The 19,657-nt window shown below is 43.4% G+C and overlaps 2 protein-coding genes across 3 annotated transcripts in view; one reads left to right on the top strand and one right to left on the bottom strand.

Annotated features, from left to right (window-relative positions):
* The window catches only part of ATXN7 (ataxin 7), a 167,181-nt gene extending 163,180 nt beyond the window's left edge, over nucleotides 1-4,001 (bottom strand). Inside the window, exon 1 of one of the 2 annotated variants that reach the window (XM_068253791.1) lies at nucleotides 3,566-4,001. The gene's annotated coding sequence lies outside the window, so the exon portion shown is untranslated. The remainder of the gene's footprint in view (nucleotides 1-3,565) is intronic. The other variant, XM_068253793.1, reaches the window with a different exon arrangement.
* Nucleotides 3,575-19,657, top strand: part of THOC7 (THO complex subunit 7) — a 41,471-nt gene continuing 25,388 nt past the window's right edge. Inside the window, exons 1-2 of the mRNA XM_068253795.1 lie at nucleotides 3,575-3,714; nucleotides 18,136-18,253. Of these exons, the coding sequence (XP_068109896.1) occupies nucleotides 3,696-3,714; nucleotides 18,136-18,253 (137 nt within the window). The 5' untranslated portion in view covers nucleotides 3,575-3,695. The remainder of the gene's footprint in view (nucleotides 3,715-18,135; nucleotides 18,254-19,657) is intronic.

The following is a 19,657-nucleotide window of genomic DNA, read 5'->3' as shown; positions in this document are numbered from 1 at the left end:
TTTGGGTGCAAACTTCCCGCATGTACTTTACCGCATGCGGGAAGTCTTTGAGAATAGAGCCCATTGTCGTTTGGGCATGCACTTGGCGGCACCAATTTTCATCCAATTATAATAATTGAATCAGATGGTCAAGTGGCCACCAAGTCGCCTGTTGTATGGCTAACTTAACCTTTGTGCCTAAACTGCATCTAATTAGCCCTGAGATCTGTATAATTCATGGGTGTCAGTAAATAAAGGGATGAGTAGACAGCAATGTTGTCCAAGGACCTGGCTGCTACCAACTCTAGGTGCGTACACACATGCGACTATAGTCGTTTGAAATGATCGTTCCCCGATCATTTCAAACGACGATCGTTTGAAAAAGAAAAGCAGCCAACGACCATTAAGTCTAACGACGGACGAGCTAGATCGTTCAAAACGAACGATCTAGCTTGGCGGATTTTTCCCAACGACGATCGTTTGCAAAAGTAGTACATCGCTGGAAACGATCGTTCGTACTAGGCTTGACATGCGCATTTCACTATTTCTCCATGGAACTTTTCATTTTTATGCGGAAGCGCAATAGTTGCTTTTACGTGATGTAACATTCGTTCTAACGATCAGATCGTTACACACCTTTTAAAACTAACTTTACTTAGGTCGTTCTGTCATCAATTAAAAGTTCGTTCGTCGGTCACAACGAACGATAGTTGTCGCATGTGTGTATGTAGCTTAAGCCTCTCCCCCACCCTGCCACAAAGAGCAGGTGTGATGCAGCAAAAGCCAGCACTTCCGCCTTGCTTTACTGCATCAGGCCCCATGTTGCATATCACTTCAAGGTTCCTTTAGGTGTTCAGCTGCCATTGTGAACTATAGGGGCTCGTTCACACTAAGGGTGTTTTTGCCCTTTTATCCAGCGCACCGATTTTCAAAATCACCCACAAAAGGCTTGTGCAATGAATCTCTATGAGAAGGTTCATATCAGCACGTTGCCCCCGATTTGCGATCCGCAAAGCAGTGCCTGTACAATTTTTGCTATAATGGAAGGCATAGGAAGAGCGCTAAACACTCACAAAACCACTTTATGCGGTGATTGCATTCGCGTTTTTTAGCATACATACATTATATTTATTATTTTCCGGGTCAAAGAGTTCACTTCCTGACTTTCATCAGGGAGTGACTGACAAAACTGCTCTGGAAAAGCGCTTAGAAAAGTGCTTTTACCAAAAACGCAGAGAAAAAAAACGCAGAAAAAAAATGCCACACACAATCGCAAAACACTTGCGTTTGTGATTACGATTTTAGATGTGAACGAGGCCTAAGGCCAGGTTCACACCATACCAGATGAAAAACGGATCTTGTAAAAACTGATACATTTTCCATTTCAAATGGATCAGTTTGTTACATTTAGGTTGACTCAGTAAAAGTAACGCGCCCGTCAGTGTGAGTTAGTTTGAATAAGCACGAGTTAATTCCCGGCAGTGTAGAGCTCTTTAGTTACGGCCAATCCTTCTAAATGCTGCAATATAGTGACGTAGCACAACTGCAATACTTCTCTAGCATGGCCGCTACTACTTTAAGCGTAGTAGCAGCCGCGCTACATCACTATCACGTGGCATTTAGAAGAATCAGCCATAACTAAAGAGTGCACAACCTTGTCTAAGCATTGGCCAAGTCCACGGTTCTCTCACCTTACCCTTCCAGCTCCACTGTGTGACACTTGGCATTTCGCTGCCCCCCTCCATAGCAACAGAACAAAACTGTCTCGAACTGCAGCTCAGGCTACATTCACAGTGAGACGTTGCAGAGCTGCATTATAAAGTCTTATAACGCAGCTTACCGCACTGCAATGCAAAGCCTATGGGACGTTCACAGTGTGACGTTAGCAACACATTGTAACGTGTAGTGTTATGGTAACGCACTGCTGCAGTGTTTGACAACCCCCACTGCTTGTACCTCTCCTGGTAACGGTAATGTAGCCTGTAAAAATTGTTTTTACTTTTTGAAGAAGTTAATAAATTATAATTGCATTGGATGTGCATGCCCAGCTTTTCTTCTTTTTACGAATGCCTGGACTGTATATCAGGACTACAGCACTCCTGCAGTTGTTTTAGTCACAGTCCTGTGCACTGGCAACGCTCTCACTACCACAGTTGGCACTGCTGCAGTGAGTTACCATTAAACGCACACGTTACCAGGTACAGGAAAGCATACCTTTCATTGCCTGTATGCTTTACTGTACCTACTGTATGCGACAGTAACGCAGCATTAACGTCACATTACAACGCAACGTCCCATTGTGAATAAGCCCTCAAAGGATCATGCGACGATCCTTACAGACTTACAGGCCTCATTCACACTGGGAATCGCAAAACACTAGCATTTTGCTAAGCGATTTTCCTGTGATTTTTCACTGTACAGGAAAGCGATCTTAGAGTGATTGCGTTTTGTGATTCATTGAAATGAAATCGCTCCAAAAATGCTGCATACACAATGTTCGAGACTTCAGCAAATTGATTATCATTGAGGATCACTACAGTGTGAACACCATTGATTTGCATTGCCATAGCCTTTTTTCAAGCACTAGCGATTTACAGATAAGCTGAAATTGCTAGTAAAATGTTCCAGTGTGAATGAGGCCTAATTGTGAATGACTATACAGGCACCCTGTTCAATTCTCTGCCAAGCAGAACATTCTGTATTATAAACAGAGACGGATGAGCAGGAGTAATCCCGCCTCAAAGTGTAGTAGGAAACATATTGGCAACTGGCCTAGGATTTTCTAACTTAGTGGATCATTAAAAAAAAAACCTTGATCAGAAACAATCATTTTGGGTGATGAAGTTTTCATGCTAAATACACACAATGCAATTTCCCATCCGATTGACAGGAATCAACTGATTTTTTCCAATATGTTCAATCTGCTCCTGTTTGATAATGGGATCAAGTTTCTGAATTTATCATGGGAAAATCAATCCAGTTATCGATTGGGAGCATTGCGGACCTTTATGCACAATACCACTTCCCATTAGATTGCTCGTTGATCGGACAGGAAATTGAATTGTGTATTCCCAGCATTATGTGTGTACAGTACATAGCTTGTATGTACTGTACAGAAAATCTAGGCTGGCTGGACACTGTGCCATGGATTAACAAAAGATACTAACGTGAGATTTATCAACAGACACATAGATCAGATTGGTTTGGTGCACACTAAGCTACCCTCCAGGTGTAGATGAGCTACAAATACCTGCATGAGACATATACCCAGGCTGGTGGGGCACACAGTTGTGGGAAAACTACATATCCCAAGATTAAGATAGATAGATAGATAGATAGATAGATAGATAGATAGATAGATAGACTGACTTTCAAATCCACCAACTACCCTTCTGTTGTTGATGAACTACAGATCCCAGAATGAGCTGCACAGACTGGCCACGATAGTTAAGTGCCCTAACCTCCCCAGCTGTGGATGGACTACAGATCCCAGCCTGATAGATTTTCCTACAGATAGGCCAGGAACTCGGCCCTCACTCCCCTCTGCAGTGGGGTCACCAGAATTGCCTGCACAGTAGCCACTCACCTGGATTCGGGCTGGGTGGGGTGTCGGTAGGTGGCCGGGTGGGGGGAGCTTATAGAGAAGGACGCGGCCCGGCGTGTGCGGCCTCCATACTGCTCTGCATTGTGGGAATCTGACCTCACCAGCAGCCGACATGGGAGCCGTCACGGACGGTAAGTAGCGGCCCCGCTCCTCCCAGCAGCCGCCCCCCGCCCCTGGGCCCGGTACATGGCGTAGGCCGCACAGCCCCCGGCTGGCGTGATCGTGTGGCCGGGAATGCGGGGCGTAGTGCGGCCTGGGCGTCCCTCTTCCTCCGGTGCGATCTCTTACACACCGCTCACTCGTGGCTTGTTCACGTCTCCCCACCCACAGCGCTCCTCCATTATCAGCATTCCCCCACCGATCGGCCACAGTGTACCTCTATTTTACTGATTTTCACGGTGAAATGAACGGTTACACCCAGCAGCCCTGCACATTGTACGGGGGATGCAGCCCGCTTGTACACCCAGCAGCCCTGCACACTGGCCTTGTGTTACAGCTATATACTGTATTATATCACCATTTAATAACTTCCAGACGGGTGGGGAGGGGGGTTACAAGGTGGGATGCTGGCTCCTGGCTGGGGTCTGCTTCTATGGGGTCAAAGGAGGACACCATGAACTCGTTTTTAGATTTTGGGAATTTAGGCACATGTGGCCACAACCATCTGAATGACTGTTCTAATCTGTATTAATAGGTAAACGTAGCACAAATAGCAAGCACCAGTTCATATACCAAGCCATAAACGCTTCGATTTTCTCATTCATAGCTCTGAATTTGCGGGGGAACCTATTGCACAACAACTCAAGGCAATAATACAATCGATTGTATTTTCAATTGATTTTTTTTTTTTTTTTAAGGTTGTTTCAATTTGTGTCATTCCTATCTGTTTCCCTGTATGCAAAACTTGCATGCAATAGGCCCTGTAGACACTGCTGCGCTTGCGCTTTTAAAATCGCATGTGTTTTTTAATCACAAGGTCTTTTGAAAAATCATGAAGACCTGTACATACTGGTGCGATGCGATTTTGATAAAAAAATCGCATGCAATTTACAGTCCAATAGGCGGTTTCCAAATTTGTGTGCGTAGAAAAGAAAGCCGGTCAGCGGCATTTGTTCATATCTCGCATACAAATCTGCATGCAAATCCATATAGCAATACATGGCATGGATAGAGGTATTTGTATGTGTTTTTCCATCAGCACAAGTGCCGGTGTTCTGACTTTTCAGTACTTATATTTATACTTTTCAGTACTTTTATTTATATATTGGGCAGTAGCTGGATAGTGTAATGGTTAAGGGCTCTGCCTCTGACACAGGAGACCTGGGTTCAAATCTCGGCTCTGCCTGTTCAGTAAGCCAGCACCTATTTCAGTAAGGAGTTTCTTGGGCAAGTCTCCTTAACCTCTTGAGCGATAATCCCGAGCTGAGCTCGGGGTATATCGCGCAGGAGGATTTCTCAGGCCCTGGTGGGCCGATTTGCATAATTTATTTTTTGTTACACGCAGCTAGCACTTTGCTAGCTGCGTGTAACTTCCGATCGCCGCCGATCCGCCGCCGCTCGCCGTGCCGTGCAGTCCCCCCCCCCCTCCCCGACCCCTTGTGCAGCCTGGCCAATCAGTGCCAGGCAGCGCTGAGGGGTGGATCTGGACTCCCTCCGACGTCACAACGTCCATGACGTCATCCCGCCCCGTCGCCATGGCGACCGGGGAAGCCCAGCAGGAAATCCCGTTCTGAACGGGATTTCCTGCTTACTCTGATCGCCGAAGGCGATCGGAGTGGGTGGGGGGATGCCGCTGCGCTGCGGCTATCATGTAGCGAGCCCTGGGCTCGCTACATGATTTAAAAAATAAAAAATTTAAAAAAATAGTGCTGCACCACCTCCTGGGCGATATAATTGTATCACCCAGAGGGTTAACACTGCTACTGCCTACTGAGTGCGCTCTAGTGGCTGCCTCGCAAGCGCTTTGAGTCCGACAGGAGAAAGGCGCTATACAAATACTGCCATTATTATTTACTTACTGTACTTTTATTCATTTATATAATTACTTATATAGCAGTGACATATTAAACAGCGATGTACAGAGTATATTGTCTTGTCTCTAACTGTCCCTCAGAGGGGCTCACAATCTAGTCTCTACCATAGTCCTATGTCTATGTACGTATCATGTAGTGTATGTATCGTAGTCTAGGGCCAATTTTAAGGGGAAGCCAATTGAGGCCCAGTGCACACCGAGCGGTTTTTGCAGCTATCTGCAAACCGCTTCCGCCAGTGAAAACGCTTGGCTAATGTATTTCAATGGGACGGTGCACACCAGCGGTTTGCGTTTTTTAGCAAACCACAAACGTGCCTCCTCCTGCACGTTTGCGGTTTGCAGAAGCATTTCTGCCTCAATGTAAACAATAGGAAAAACGCAAACCGCTCTGGAAAAACGCTACATCAGAGAGGTTTTCCAGGTGTTTGTTACAGAAGCTGTTCAGTAACAGCTTCTACTGTAACAATATTTTAATCTGTTACACAAAAACGCTCCAAAAAACGCTAGGCATGTTTAGAAAATGTCTCTAAACATGCCTAGAATCGCTCTGAAACCTGCTCACAAAAACACCTAGCATTTTGCGGATCTGCTAGCGGTTTTGGTGTGCACTGGGCCTCTCTTATCTGTATATTTTTGGGATGTGGGAGGAAACCCATACAGACACGGGGAGAACATACACATTTGCAGATGGTGCCCTGGCTAGAACCGGGGACCCAGCGCTGCAAGGCGAGTGCTAACCACTACACCACCGTGATACCCCAACGCTTGATCATAGTCGTGATCGATTTACAGCCGAAAATGACTGATCGTTCTGGTCGGCTAGATCTTGCTCAAAAGAGGGTGGTCGGGTGCATGATGGTAGCAGTAGACTAAGGCCCCGTTCACATTGCACGCGTTCCCTTCCGCGTTTCGGGAACGCATGCGGGAGGCCGACACGCACGACGTCAGACAGTGCATAGAGTGCACTGTCTGATGTTCACACTGCATGCATTCCGGACCTGTGCGGTCCGGGAACGCATGCTGCACGCGTTTCCTAGCAAAACGCGCGGCTGTCCCATTCACTTTCAGTGAATGGGATCAGCCACGCAACGCACAGAGACGCACATGACGTGCGTTCCTGTGCGTTGTGTTCTGAACGGAACGCGCCTGCGTTCCGTGATATGAACGGGGCCTTACCACTGATACACTTTAATACACGTATTTATTTACTTTGATATACGTATGCTATTTTTGTCAAAGTATGCTACTTTGTTGGAGCACCAGAATGTGTCTCAGATACGCACACCTGCACAAGTGGAAACGGCCTTAAAGTGGATCTGAGATGAACTTTTACTCCTTGCATAATTGTGTTCCTTACATATAGTTTATAGGGCATTCCTCAAGCCAAATACTTGTTTTGTTTTGTTTTAATACCCTAATTTCCTATAAACTAAACAAGCCACACCCACAGCTTCTCCAGAGTGCCTTGGCGCTTGCAAGGGATTGTGGGATTTCAGTCTGGGCAGGTGAAAAAGGTGTTACTAGCTATAGATTTCAGAGGCAGAGTTTTCACAATCTGAAGCAGCCCATACACTCAGCCGATTTTCTGGCCGATCGATCAATCGATTGCAAATCGGTTTGCCAATCGACCGATCGACGGCTGATTTCGATCGATTTCGATGGATTTCCATCGAACTTGCAGGGTGGAAAATTTAGGTCGATCTGATGAGATTGCTTATCAGTTTGCATTGGCCTTAATGGAAATCTGATGGCAAAAAAATGCCATCAGATCGAATTTCAATAGATTTCAAAATGAAATCTATTGGAATTCTTTCCTGGTAAAAAATGTTCTAAAAACGCATCAGATAGATCATCAGATGCATTTCTTATCTATCTGATGCCAATCTGACGAGTGTATGGGCACCTTGAGAGTTGCAGTGCAGATACAGATCAGTTGCCTGTGTAATGGAGGAGATAAGAGTGGAGTTTTCACAGAATATTTAGATTAGCATGCCTAGATACAGATAAGCTTGCCTGTGTGTGTAATTGTGTAATAGTGACAAGCAGAAAACATGTCTGCTCCCATTGTATCACAGGAAAAAATATTAATATACTGTTGAAGCTGTTTAAAGATAGATTTGCTGTGTAAACTATCTAAACTTTAGATAAGATATATAGACAAGTCACTTGTTATATTTAGTTTTTCATCTCGAATCCGCTTTAATCTATCTAAATTATTTATCAGGCTAGATGTAAAATCTGGATTGTTTGCAGGGAAGAAGGTGGTAGATCGACAGCCCATATCATTGCACTGACTCGAGCAGTGCAATGCAGTGGTTCAAATGAAATTAGATTTAGAGCCAATGTACACCAAAAACCGCCAACGGATCTGCAAACTCTAGCGGTTTTCAGAGCATGTTTAGAGAGATTTTCTAAAGATGCCTATCAATTTATGGAGCATTTTTCTGTAGCAGATTTTATATTTTGTTACAGTAAAGCTGTAACTGAACAGCTTCTGTAACAAAAACGCTTGGAAATCCGCTCTGATCTATCGTTTTTCAGAGCGGTTTTCCACTTTCCTATACTTAACATTGAGGCATAAACGCCTCAGAAATCTGCAAAAATGCTGCCGGACCCGAGTTTGCTTTTTGGGGGAAAAAAACGAACCGCTCTGGTGTGCACCATCCCATTTAAATACATTAGCTCAGTGGTTTTCAGCACGAAAGCGTTTTTAAAAGCACTCAGAACCGCTTTTGGTGTGCACCAGCCCTAAAATCTATTGAAAATCATTGTGCTGTGTATGGAAGAAATCAGGACTTCGCAGTCGAGGAGTCGGAGCAACTTTTGGGTACCTGGAGTCGGGGAGAAAATGCACTGACTCCAACTCCTAATTCATTTACACTGTAATTAAAATAGAAAATATAAAATGTTCTATTTATCAGATAATAGTCATCATAAATTATTTATAGATCCAGTAATAGCTGTGGTTAGTCCACAAAAATAAACCAATCAAAATTAGTTACTTGTGCTGCTTCAATAAAGCAGTCCCTGTATTTTTAAAGTCAGATATACATATCTGATTGTGACTGTATATATGATGTGTACACAGGAATCTCTTATATATACTAAATGACATCTATGCTGTAAGAATAAAGCCTGATGTGTAGCCGTGTCACTAATAGAGATGGTCAATGAGATGGAAATAATTCTGCATTGATGCTGCTTTATGAAAATGTATGCACTCCCTTTGCCCATGAAATCAAATAATTTGATAAGTTATGTAAATTTGGTTTGATGACTATGAATTAAAGAACCTGAGATGGATGAAAAGAATTTTTTTTTTTTTTTTTATACATACCTGGGGCTTCCTCCAGCCACAGGCTAATCCAGTCGCTGTCCTCCTCCGCCACCTGGATCTTCTGCTATGAGTCCCAGTAATTCAGCCAGTCAGCGCAGTCCAGCTGTGTGCCGTTCCCACAGCCAGGAGCATTCTGCACCTGCGCAATAGTGCTGCGCAGGTGTAGTACGCTCTCGGCAGCGGAGTGGGACTGGCTCAAGTACCTGGACCCATAGCAGAAGATCCAGGTGGCGGAGGAGGACAGCGAGGGACTGATTAGCCTGAAGGGGTCTGGAGGAAGTCCCAGGTATGTATACAACTTTAATTTCATCTGTTTCAGGTTTACTTTGTTACACAGTAGTACTATACATATGGCCTCCCCACAGAGCTGCGGGGAATCCACTGAGAATGTTGTACACATTGAACACAGAGGTGTTGTCTATCGCCCATAAATCTGGTTCAGATTGTACCTGAAGGATGTGTAATAGAGGAAGAATCTCCTCATTCTCCTGCAGAGTACCTGTACATCACTCTTACATGTACCCACAGTTACATTGCCTAGGGCCTGATAGATGTTCTTTGTTCATGTCTGTGCCTTCTACAAGTACTCTTACCAAGGACTAGTTTTAGTCTATGACTAAAAGTATTAGAGGCAGAAGATCTGCCGAATATCCAGGTAACTGGTATTGTTTAAAAGGGAATAAATATGGCAGCCTCCATATCCCTCTCACTTCAGTTGTCTTTTAAAATTCCTAAGCGTTGGCAGTTAAGAGATGCATTTCATGTTACATACTTTCAATCAACAAGATTGTAATATGCATATTAGAGGAGTCGGAGGAATCCTGACTTAAGGAGTCGGAGTTGGTGGATTTTTGTACCCACTCCACAGCCCTGGAAGAAATAGATCCCTCTCTGACCAGATTTAGATCAGAGGGTTATTTATCAGGGGCTATGACTAAAAGTATTAAAAGGCAGAGGATCAGTAGGACAGCCAGGAAACTTGTATTGCTTCAAAGGAAATAAATATGGCAGCCTCCACATACCACACGCTACAGTTAATCCTTTAAAAGGGAACTAAGCACCCTTTCTTTCACTGGAATTTATCCTGGCAGAGAAGCTGCCATGTCCCCCCCCCCCCCCCCCTCCCTTTCTCACATTCCTTTTTTATAGAAGTCAGAGATGCTATCTTGACACATTCACTCTAGATAACCCCCCTCTGTTTATGAAAAGGTATTGTTTACTTCTTGGTAATGACTACAATAAAACAGTTAGCTTCCTGAAATCTCTGCGGGCCCGGGGAACGGGAAGGCCTGCTGAAGTAGGCTAAGAAAACCAGGGCTGTGGAGTCGGTACAAAAATCTTCCAACTCCGACTCCTCAGTTTCTGAAACCACGACTCCGACTCCGGGTATCCAAAATGGCTCCGACTTCGACTCCGACTCCTTAGTCTAATACTTAACAGGGCTGTGGATTTTGTACAAAAATCGTCCGACTCAGCCTCCTCAGTTTATGAAATCAACGACTTTGAATGTAAAATAGAAGTTTATTTTAATAATGAAACATATTGTTGGCATGCATTTTTCATGTGCTATTAAGATGCCCTGGGTGCTAAAAATGGTGATCTGTTAACTTTAAGCAGCATACGGGAGTGATTAACAGTAGGTCACAAAGATGGCTAAAACAATTTGCTGAGTTGGGCAGAACAGTTAAGAAACCTACAAGCAGCCTATTATCTGCAGACTATAGTATACACATTGCAGAGCAGTGTCTGAAAATGGATGGTAATATTAGCTTAAGCGGTGCATATTGGCATTGTTTCAGCAGGCACTTTATGAAGAGATGTGGCTATAAATGAAGTTTCTCCTTTCACTGCTGGTGGTTTTTCTACAGATTCTCAATAGTAATTGAACACTGAGATAAAGGAATCCATCACAGCAGCTCGTGTCCTAGACAGTAATAATGAATTGTGGAGCAGGACAGACCATCACTCACACAGCACCAGTCAACCTATCATGTCCATGATGTAGACCATTGAACTCTAATGAACCTTTGTGTCAAGGTTCCCTATACAGCTATATGCAGACTTTTTTACTTGATCATTTTGGTTGATACTGTGCTATGGATCCCCTTACAGACATTGACGCTTGACAGTAGAATGCAATAACAATCAGTGAGGTATTTCTTTTCTGCATAGCAGGTTTGAGTGTGGAGGACAGAAGATGCCAGAATGATACCTTTTTTTCCTATTGACAGAAGTCTGTCTGTATAGATCTTCAGGATCTTCACAGATGAGTTTGAAGAGAAACGCCCCAAATTATCACTTTAAAGTAGTTAAAATAGGCAAAGTAACTTACCTTTTTCTTGTTTGTAACCATGGATCGGTTTTGAAGTTATCCAAAGGACATGTTTCTTGCACCCCCTGCCACTATTCCCCCTCTCCTCTCTATAGGACAGTGCAGATCATTCAGCTGAGCAAAATGTGCATTGTGGACTGTAACTGTGTAGCTGGAGACTGTCAGCCAAACACATTCACAAATGGTTGTTTCAGCCAGTAACAGCTGCATGTCTGTACACAGCTTTCATCTCCATACATCTATATCTTGAAGCTTGAATTTCATTTTTATAGCATGAGTTTGGTCCAGCTTTAGAATGAATTTGAAATGAGATAGCAATGTTCGTGTAACCGAGGCGACATGATGAGATAAACTGTGTATGTATAGTGCAGACATATTAAAGAGATTCTGTAACAAAATTTTGAGCCTTATTTCTTCTATCCTATAAGTTCCTATACCTGTTCTAATGTGGCCTGTCTTACTGCAGCCTTTCCTAGTTGCACAGTGGCTGTGTTATCTCTGTTATATAATCTAATCTTCTTTCCTCTGACAGCTTTGTCAGGCTCAGGCACTCAGGCAGGAATGTGCTGCTCTTCTTGTGATAGGATAGAAGCTATACACACCCTCTCCACGCCCCCTGCAGGCTCTGTGTGAGTCACAGACTGAGCTCCTTTCAGCCTATCACAAGCTGGTTAGAAGCCATGTCTTTTGTTTGTAAATGTCAAGAACCACAAGGGCCGATCCTTGATTGGGTCAATCGCTCAGTCAGAAACTCGGTCTCTCCGTCGCTTTGCGCATAGATGCCCATATGTGGATTTGCAATCTATGAACCGACTAGCCGAGAGGAGCGTCCTGATTACAAAGGATTCACACCACACGTACAATTCAAATGCTTGCCACCATGTGTGAGTCAGCACACGACTGTAAATATATAACGCACTGCGAACACTGTAAGTTAACCCTTAGCTGTATGCGGGGATCGGCGCCAGATCTGTCTGTCTGTGCCCGATTCAAGCATACGGGTTGTAAATACAAGATACTCTAGAACACAAGGTTACGTTTTCGGAGGAGTAAGTACGATTGTGTATGTACAGGAACAGGTCATAACCGTAAAACGATTTTTTTAACGGTTTAATAACAAAAATGCATTACACACATTTACATACACCAATTAACATATAAACACTAAGCTTAAAATAAAAGGGGAGAATGGTGCAAAGTTTACTTAACTGAATGCAGTTTGTGTGGAATAGATGCAAATAAAGTCCAGTTCAAATGCAGGCATTGATATGAGTCCTTGAAACAAAACATGTTATGGAAGTCCATGTGCTTTCTAGTCTCCTGGAGAGCACGTGTGTGAAGATCTGGAGTTGATGGAAATTCGGAGACTGGGAGGGGTCGTTAGTGCCCAAACCTTTATAGGATCTGAGTTTTGGGGGTGGCTCTACCTGGAAAGTAGGTGTGTTTACCCCCCAGCCAGCAAAAGGGGCAGCCCCAGATTACAAGCAGAAAGTGCAACATTTATTAATAGTCTTTGCGATTCCTCCCCAGATTGCCTTACCGGGGATCTGAGGCCAGATTTGGAACCAGCCAGCGATGCTTTATCGAATGACACCAAACAACGGCAGATAAGCATGTGTAGTCTGCTAGTGATAAATAGTTCAGTCCCCCTGGCAGCTAGCAGGCTATAAATTGGATTAGTTATTAGGCTGATTTTTAGGAACCGGGAAATATATTTGTCATTTGTCTGCGATAACCACATCTTGAATTATTAACACATGAAATTTGTCTATTGTCTGTTCACAGTTTTTTAGGGAAGCAAAAGGATTGATCTTTCAGGACAATTTCTAGTTACTAGTGGAATGTCCATTTGTTCTCACGTATGTGTGAAGAGCTACTTGTGATGTGGGCAGGTGGAGTCGGAGTCGAGGCAATTTTGGGCACCCGGAGTTGGAGTCGGAGTCGTGGTTTCAGAAACTGAGGAGTTGCAGTGGGAAGATTTTTGTACCGACTCCACAGCCCTGGATGTGGGTGAGGGTCTGCTTCCATTCAGAAGAGAGGGGAAAAAAAAGATAAACTTCTGGTTTGTTTAAAAAATGAGTGACGGTGATGGTGCTGGACCATACGAAAATCGTTGGCGATTACGCACGACTTTCCGTATTGTTCATAACGGTAAACACTGCCTAAAACTGGCAATTACAAGCCAGGATTGCAGCAGGGAGAGGCAGAAACAGCACAGAGGGGCCCAGGAGAACCCAATGAATAGAATGGTATGCTTTTTATTGTAAGAATTTTAGAGTACAGATTCTCTTTAATAACCAGGATTTTTTACTTGCCTGAAAGAGGTAATTTTTAGACATGGAAGTAACAACTTTCGTCTTGTGGTAGCTTGTCGGGAATATAATAAACATCACTGATAAGCAAATTACAGCATTAAAGTTTTGCTGGCAAAATACAACTTCTGAGAAAAGAGAGAGATAAAATAGATGTATTGACCTTTTCCTAACTCTGGGACACTTATTAGGCTGGCACTGAGCGGAGGCAGCAAAACATTTAATCTAATTTGTAAATGTGTAAATATAAAATAAAACCATGGAATATCTGAAAACAAAATACGCACATACGCACATACACACATACACACATATATATATATATATATATATATATATATATATATATATATATATATATATATATATATATATATATATATATATATATATATATATATATATATATATATATATATATATATATATATATATATATATATATATATATATATAATTTTATTTTAGGAGTGGGAGCGTAAATACAATTGTTATCTCATTAGTTTACTTTCACCCCGGGTTCACCTTAAAGCACATTTGAAGTCTGAGGTATATGGAGGCTGCCATATTTATTTCCTTTTAAGTGATACCAGTTTCCTGGCTATCCTGCTGATCCTTTGTCTCTAATACTTTTAGCCATATACTCTGAACAAGCCTGCAGATCAGGTGCTCTGACTGAGGTCTGACTGGATTAGCTGCATGCTTGTTTCAGGTGTGTGATTCAGACACTACTGCAGCCAAAGAGAACAGCAGGGCAGCCAGGCATCTAGTATTGTTTTAAAAGGTAATTAACATGGCAGCCTCCATATGCCTCTCAGTTTAGATGTCCTTTAAAGTTTATGGTAAGGTTGCATAGTGCGGAGCTGCATTAGTTATCCAAAACTAATCAGCGTTTGTAGATCCTGAATTTGGCACCTATTCCTGAATACATGCCTTCGTAATCCATCTATTCTTTAGGTAAATCATTGGATGGTGTATTCCAATGCTGGTTGGACTTTCATACCCAGGGATCCAGCAAGCTTCTGGGATCTAACAAAACTCACTGTAACCCCAGATGGGAATCTAGCACTGTAAGGCTTGTTAGCAGGGGTGTCAAACGCAAACACATATGGGGACAGAATCTAAAACGGAAGTGACATGTGACATGATGAGATAGACATGTGTATGTACAGTGCCTAGCACACAAATAACTAGGCTGTGTTCCTTTTTTTTCTTTGCCTGAAAGAGTTAAATATCAGGTATGTAAGTGGCTGACTCAGTCCTGAGTCAGACAGGAAGTGACTACAGTGTGACCCTCACTGATAAGAAATTCCCCTTTTTACCTCTTTCTTGCTCTCGGAAGCCATTTTCTGCTAGGAACGTGTTTTATAGTTGGAATTTCTTATCAGTGAGGGTCACACTGCAATCACTCCCTGTCTGAGTCAGGACTGAGTCAGCCACTCACATACCTGATATTTAACTTTTTCAGGCAGAGAAAGAAAAAAAGGCACACCGCATAGTTATTTGTGTGCTAGGCACTGTACATGCACATGTCTCTCATCATGTCACTTTGGGTATCCTTTTAGGATTAACAGAGAAGAGTATCCAGTGAGCACCCTTAAGGTGCATACACGTCTTATGTGATGCCCGATTGTCGTTCAAACCGGATGTTTGAACGACTTTTCAAATTCTTTTATTTAGAGAACAACAGCAGTACATTGTATCATAATAAAGCATTAATCACATATCATTTTCATTAATGGTACAAATGAAGTTGTATGACCATGGTATGCATATTTAGGACATAAAGAACAGTGTTAGAATAAGGTCGTGAATCTGGATATGAAACATTTTGAATCCAAAATTAATTAGTAACTGGATAGAAGCAAGGGAGGAAAAATGTTTCCATTGGTTGGACTCTATTTTGTCTAAATCTTAATATCTGAAATGAAAATAAAGGAAAAGAGAGAGGCCAAAGAATAAGTCTTTGAGCCACCTCGTATAACTGGGGAAGTCTCAAGGGTGTTTGCCAGGTAAGTACAAATAGCCTTTTGACTTTTTAAGTTTTTCGGAATTACAACCAGCGCCAGGTGGTCTGTGTACAAACAGGGATGCTCGTAGAAGAGGATCAGAACAACTAAGGGAGCATCTTATCAATTCCTCTCCTCCAGAATCTGTTTAAGTTCAGAGGAGTATCTATATATCAGCCATAGCCTCCACATAGAGGAAAATTTTTCGGGTCTACCTTGTACATTAAAGACATTCTGTTCTAGATCGTATATCGAATCGAGTTCCTTGACCATATCTGCAATAGACGGTGTACGTGTGGATCCCCAGTTCCTGAGCAATAGAGTTTTAACAGCATTTAAGATGTGTCGAACCACAGAGCCTTTGTAAGACCTTATGCTCCAATTATTAAGATGTAGGAGATAGAACTGGGGGGTAAACGGTATGTCTCTTCCCGACATTTCTTTTAGGATTTTTTCAGTCTGCTTCCACAGGGCTTTTACACTAGGGCACTCCCATAAAATGTGCAGTATAGAACCCTCCGCAGAGTTACATCTCCAGCAGTTGGGGTCTCTGTCTGCGAACATCTTGGATAGTCTTAAGGGCGTATAGTGCCAACGTGTCAAAATCCTTTAGTTTGTCTCTTGGATACGTGTAGCCGAGGATGCCTTGTGGGCAAATATGCACATTGTAGTTTTTTGGGCGGAAGAAAAGCTTTCCCCCAGGTCTGATTCCCAAGCTGAGAAGAATGGAAGTGTATCTACCTCCAAGTTAGAGAGTAAACCATATATCAGCGAGAGGTGTTTTTTAATTGGTCCTGTGGCTAGACACATCTTTTCAAACTCTGTATGATTGCGTGAGGAAGTTTGAACGACTTTTCATTCAAACAAAAAGTCGTTCAGACTCCTTGTACACACAGACGACACAACTTTTGAATTTGACTGGTCAATGGACTGGATAGAACAATGGACTAGATCAAATGACTGATCAAACAACTTGTTGTTTGAAAGTCTATTAGTGCGAAACTAATAGAATTTCAAACAACAAATCGTTTGTATACATGTACGGACCTAACTGTCGTTTGAATGACAGTTAGTCCACGGATCCGCCTAGCGGATCAGTCAAAACTACTGCTATCAGTGTAACGATCGTTCATACACACGCCAAATTGTTGTTCAAATGACCGGTTAGAACGACAAGTCGTTCAGAAATATCAGACGTGTGTACGTACCTTAATACATCACATGAAGCACCTGAATGGGGTACTGGAGGATGGTGTGGGAAAGCTCTATACTGCAGTGTTCCCCCAACGCTGACCTCCAAGCCCATTAACCACCCTGGCGTTCTGATTAAATCGCCAGGGTGGCTGCGGGAGGGTTTTTTTTAAATAAAAAAAAAACTATTTCATGCAGCCAACTGAAAGTTGGCTGCATGAAAGCCCACTAGAGGGCGCTCCGGAGGCGATCTTCCGATCGCCTCCGGCGCCCAGAATAAACAAGGAAGGCCGCAATGAGCGGCCTTCCTTGTTTTGCTTATATCGTCGCCATAGCGACGATCGGAGTGACGTCATCGACGTCAGCCGACGTCGTGACGTCAGCCGCCTCCGATCCAGCCCTTAGCGCTGGCCGGAACTTTTTGTTCCGGCTACGCTGGGCTCAGGCGGCTGGGGGGACCCTCTTTCGCCGCTGCTCGCGGCGAATCGCCGCAGAGCGGCGGCGATCAGGCAGCACACGCGGCTGGCAAAGTGCCGGCTGCGTGTGCTGCTTTTTATTTCATTAAAATCGGCCCAGCAGGGCCTGAGCGGCAGCCGCTGGCGGTGTTGGACGAGCTGAGCTCGTCCAGACCGCTCAGCTGGTTAATAGTGCATGTTTTGTGGAAATCCACAGAGGTAGTTAATCAGCTCTGCTGAGACACTAATTACCCCTTTCCTATGCATGTTTTTGGTTTTCTGGAAAGCATGTAATGTTGGTGGGCCTTGAGGATAGGTTGGGGAACACTGCTCTATAGGATCCAGAGGCTTCCCCATTCTTAGATAAACCTGTTTATTTTATACCTAAGGTGTGCCTTGGGTACACTTTAACCTCTAGATAGAGCTGACATGCTGATCAAGGCTTCAAGTTGTAAGGGCTCTTTCACACCAGAGCCCTTTTCTGCGTTGTAGGTGCATAGACTTTTATTTTACTTTTCACACCCGACGCTGCGGTTCCGACGCACCCGGGAGCGTCTATCCGCTGGGAGCTGGCGGTTTCCGTCGGGTTCAATTAATAACTACCGCCGCTGATTGCGTCGGACTGCAGATACCCGACACGCCGCAGGCTATCAATGCATGCAGGAGAACGGCTCCTGCGCGCATTGTCTGGTGTGAAAGGAGCCTAAAGAGTCAGGTTTATCATCCAATGTAACTTTATTGGATTCACTTCCATTTAACACCACTAATAAAATCATTGTATCTTTTCTGGAGCAGCAGTGAAGACTCTTTCTCTTTTTTTCACTTTGTGTCTAAAAATTCCAGACAAACTCCTTTCATGTTTTTTTATCTTTTTTATTTAATAGATGAAGTTATCCGGAAGCGGCTATTAATTGATGGAGATGGTGCTGGTGATGACAGAAGAATCAACCTGTTGGTTAAAAGTTTTGTGAAATGGTGTAACTCTGGAACTCAAGAGGATGGGTAAGCATCTAAAGCATGGTGCTGGACAATCCATAGGAAAGAGAACTTGTCATAATGAAGTCACACTGGTCCAGGGCTGTGAAGTTTGTACAAAAATTATCTGACTCCTCAGTTTGATTCCACTGACTCCTCTAATTTACATAGAACACTCTTGTTGATTGAAAGTATAGAACATAAAAGGTGTCGGAGTCTCACAGTCGGTGGTTTCATAAACTTCGAAGTTGGGAGTCAGGTATACCGACTCCACAGCCCTGGTTTGTACTACACTTTCTCTTTTCAAGATTGCTTTGATACTAGGCAATAGGCTTTTCGAGTTGCTGTGAGTATTTTGCTGCTCAGAATCGAAATTTAAATTAGCCAGCCCTGACCCAGGGAGAAGGGGGGGGTTAATTTACCCATGCCGCTGCCTGGATCCGATGTGTTCCATGTTGCGTTTCACGTCACTTCCGCGCTTCTTCCGGATTGAAGGAGAAAGCGTGAGTGACATGGAACTCAAGTGGAGCGCATCGGATCCAGGCGGCGGGATGGGTAAGTTAATCCCCCTCTCCCTGGGTCAGGGCTGGCTAATTTAAATTTAGATTCAAATTGGCTACGTTCTCGTAGCTATTCGATATGAGCAAGCCTTTTGCCTAATATCGAAGTAATCTTAAAAAAGAGAGAGTGCACAAACCAGGGCTGTGGAGTCGGTATACCTGACTCCCAACTCCAAAGTTTATGAAAACACCGACTTTGAGACTCTGACACCTTTTATGTTCCACACTTTCAATCAACAAGAGTGTTATATGTAAATCAGAAGAGTCGGTATGAGCAAGCCTATTAGATTTCAATTCTAGCAAGCAAGAAGGGAGGATTGCTATGAGCTTTCAAGCTGTGCTGAAGTGCTCACAGAATAAAAAAAACTTTACAATCATCCTAAAAATCCCTGATTTAAAGAGGTAGTGAGTGATGCTAAAATGGGTCATGGATCAGAGCCCACCAAAAAGAATAAAAAAAATAAATCTCAATTCATAAGGGAGTGGGGCTACTTCCTACAAAAATATGACCCAGCATGATGAGGGCCAGTCACACTTCACTAGCACAGAACATTGCACAGTTAAACCAGCTTCATCTAGTTGTTTTGTCGGTGAGAATATAAGAACATTGGCTGAGTGACGCACCATAAGCAGACATTAGACCAGGGATCGAGAACCTTTTTGGCTGAGAGCCATAAACGTCACATATTTTAAAATGTATTTCAGTGAGAGCCATACAATATGTTTCAAACTGGCATGGTGCGCATGCGCAGCAGAGGGCTCACGTCCCTGTTGCCATGGTGATGTGTATACAGTTGATCCTCCGGGCAGCGGAAGTGTTGCACATACTCAGCTTCTCTTGGGTTTCAGCAACATCAGCAATTTTCCAGAG

Source organism: Hyperolius riggenbachi, chromosome 9, assembly GCF_040937935.1.
Source record: "Hyperolius riggenbachi isolate aHypRig1 chromosome 9, aHypRig1.pri, whole genome shotgun sequence".
Taxonomy (NCBI): domain Eukaryota; kingdom Metazoa; phylum Chordata; class Amphibia; order Anura; family Hyperoliidae; genus Hyperolius; species Hyperolius riggenbachi.
Note: the sequence above shows the minus strand (reverse complement) of the source record. Positions and strands in the feature narration are given on the sequence as shown.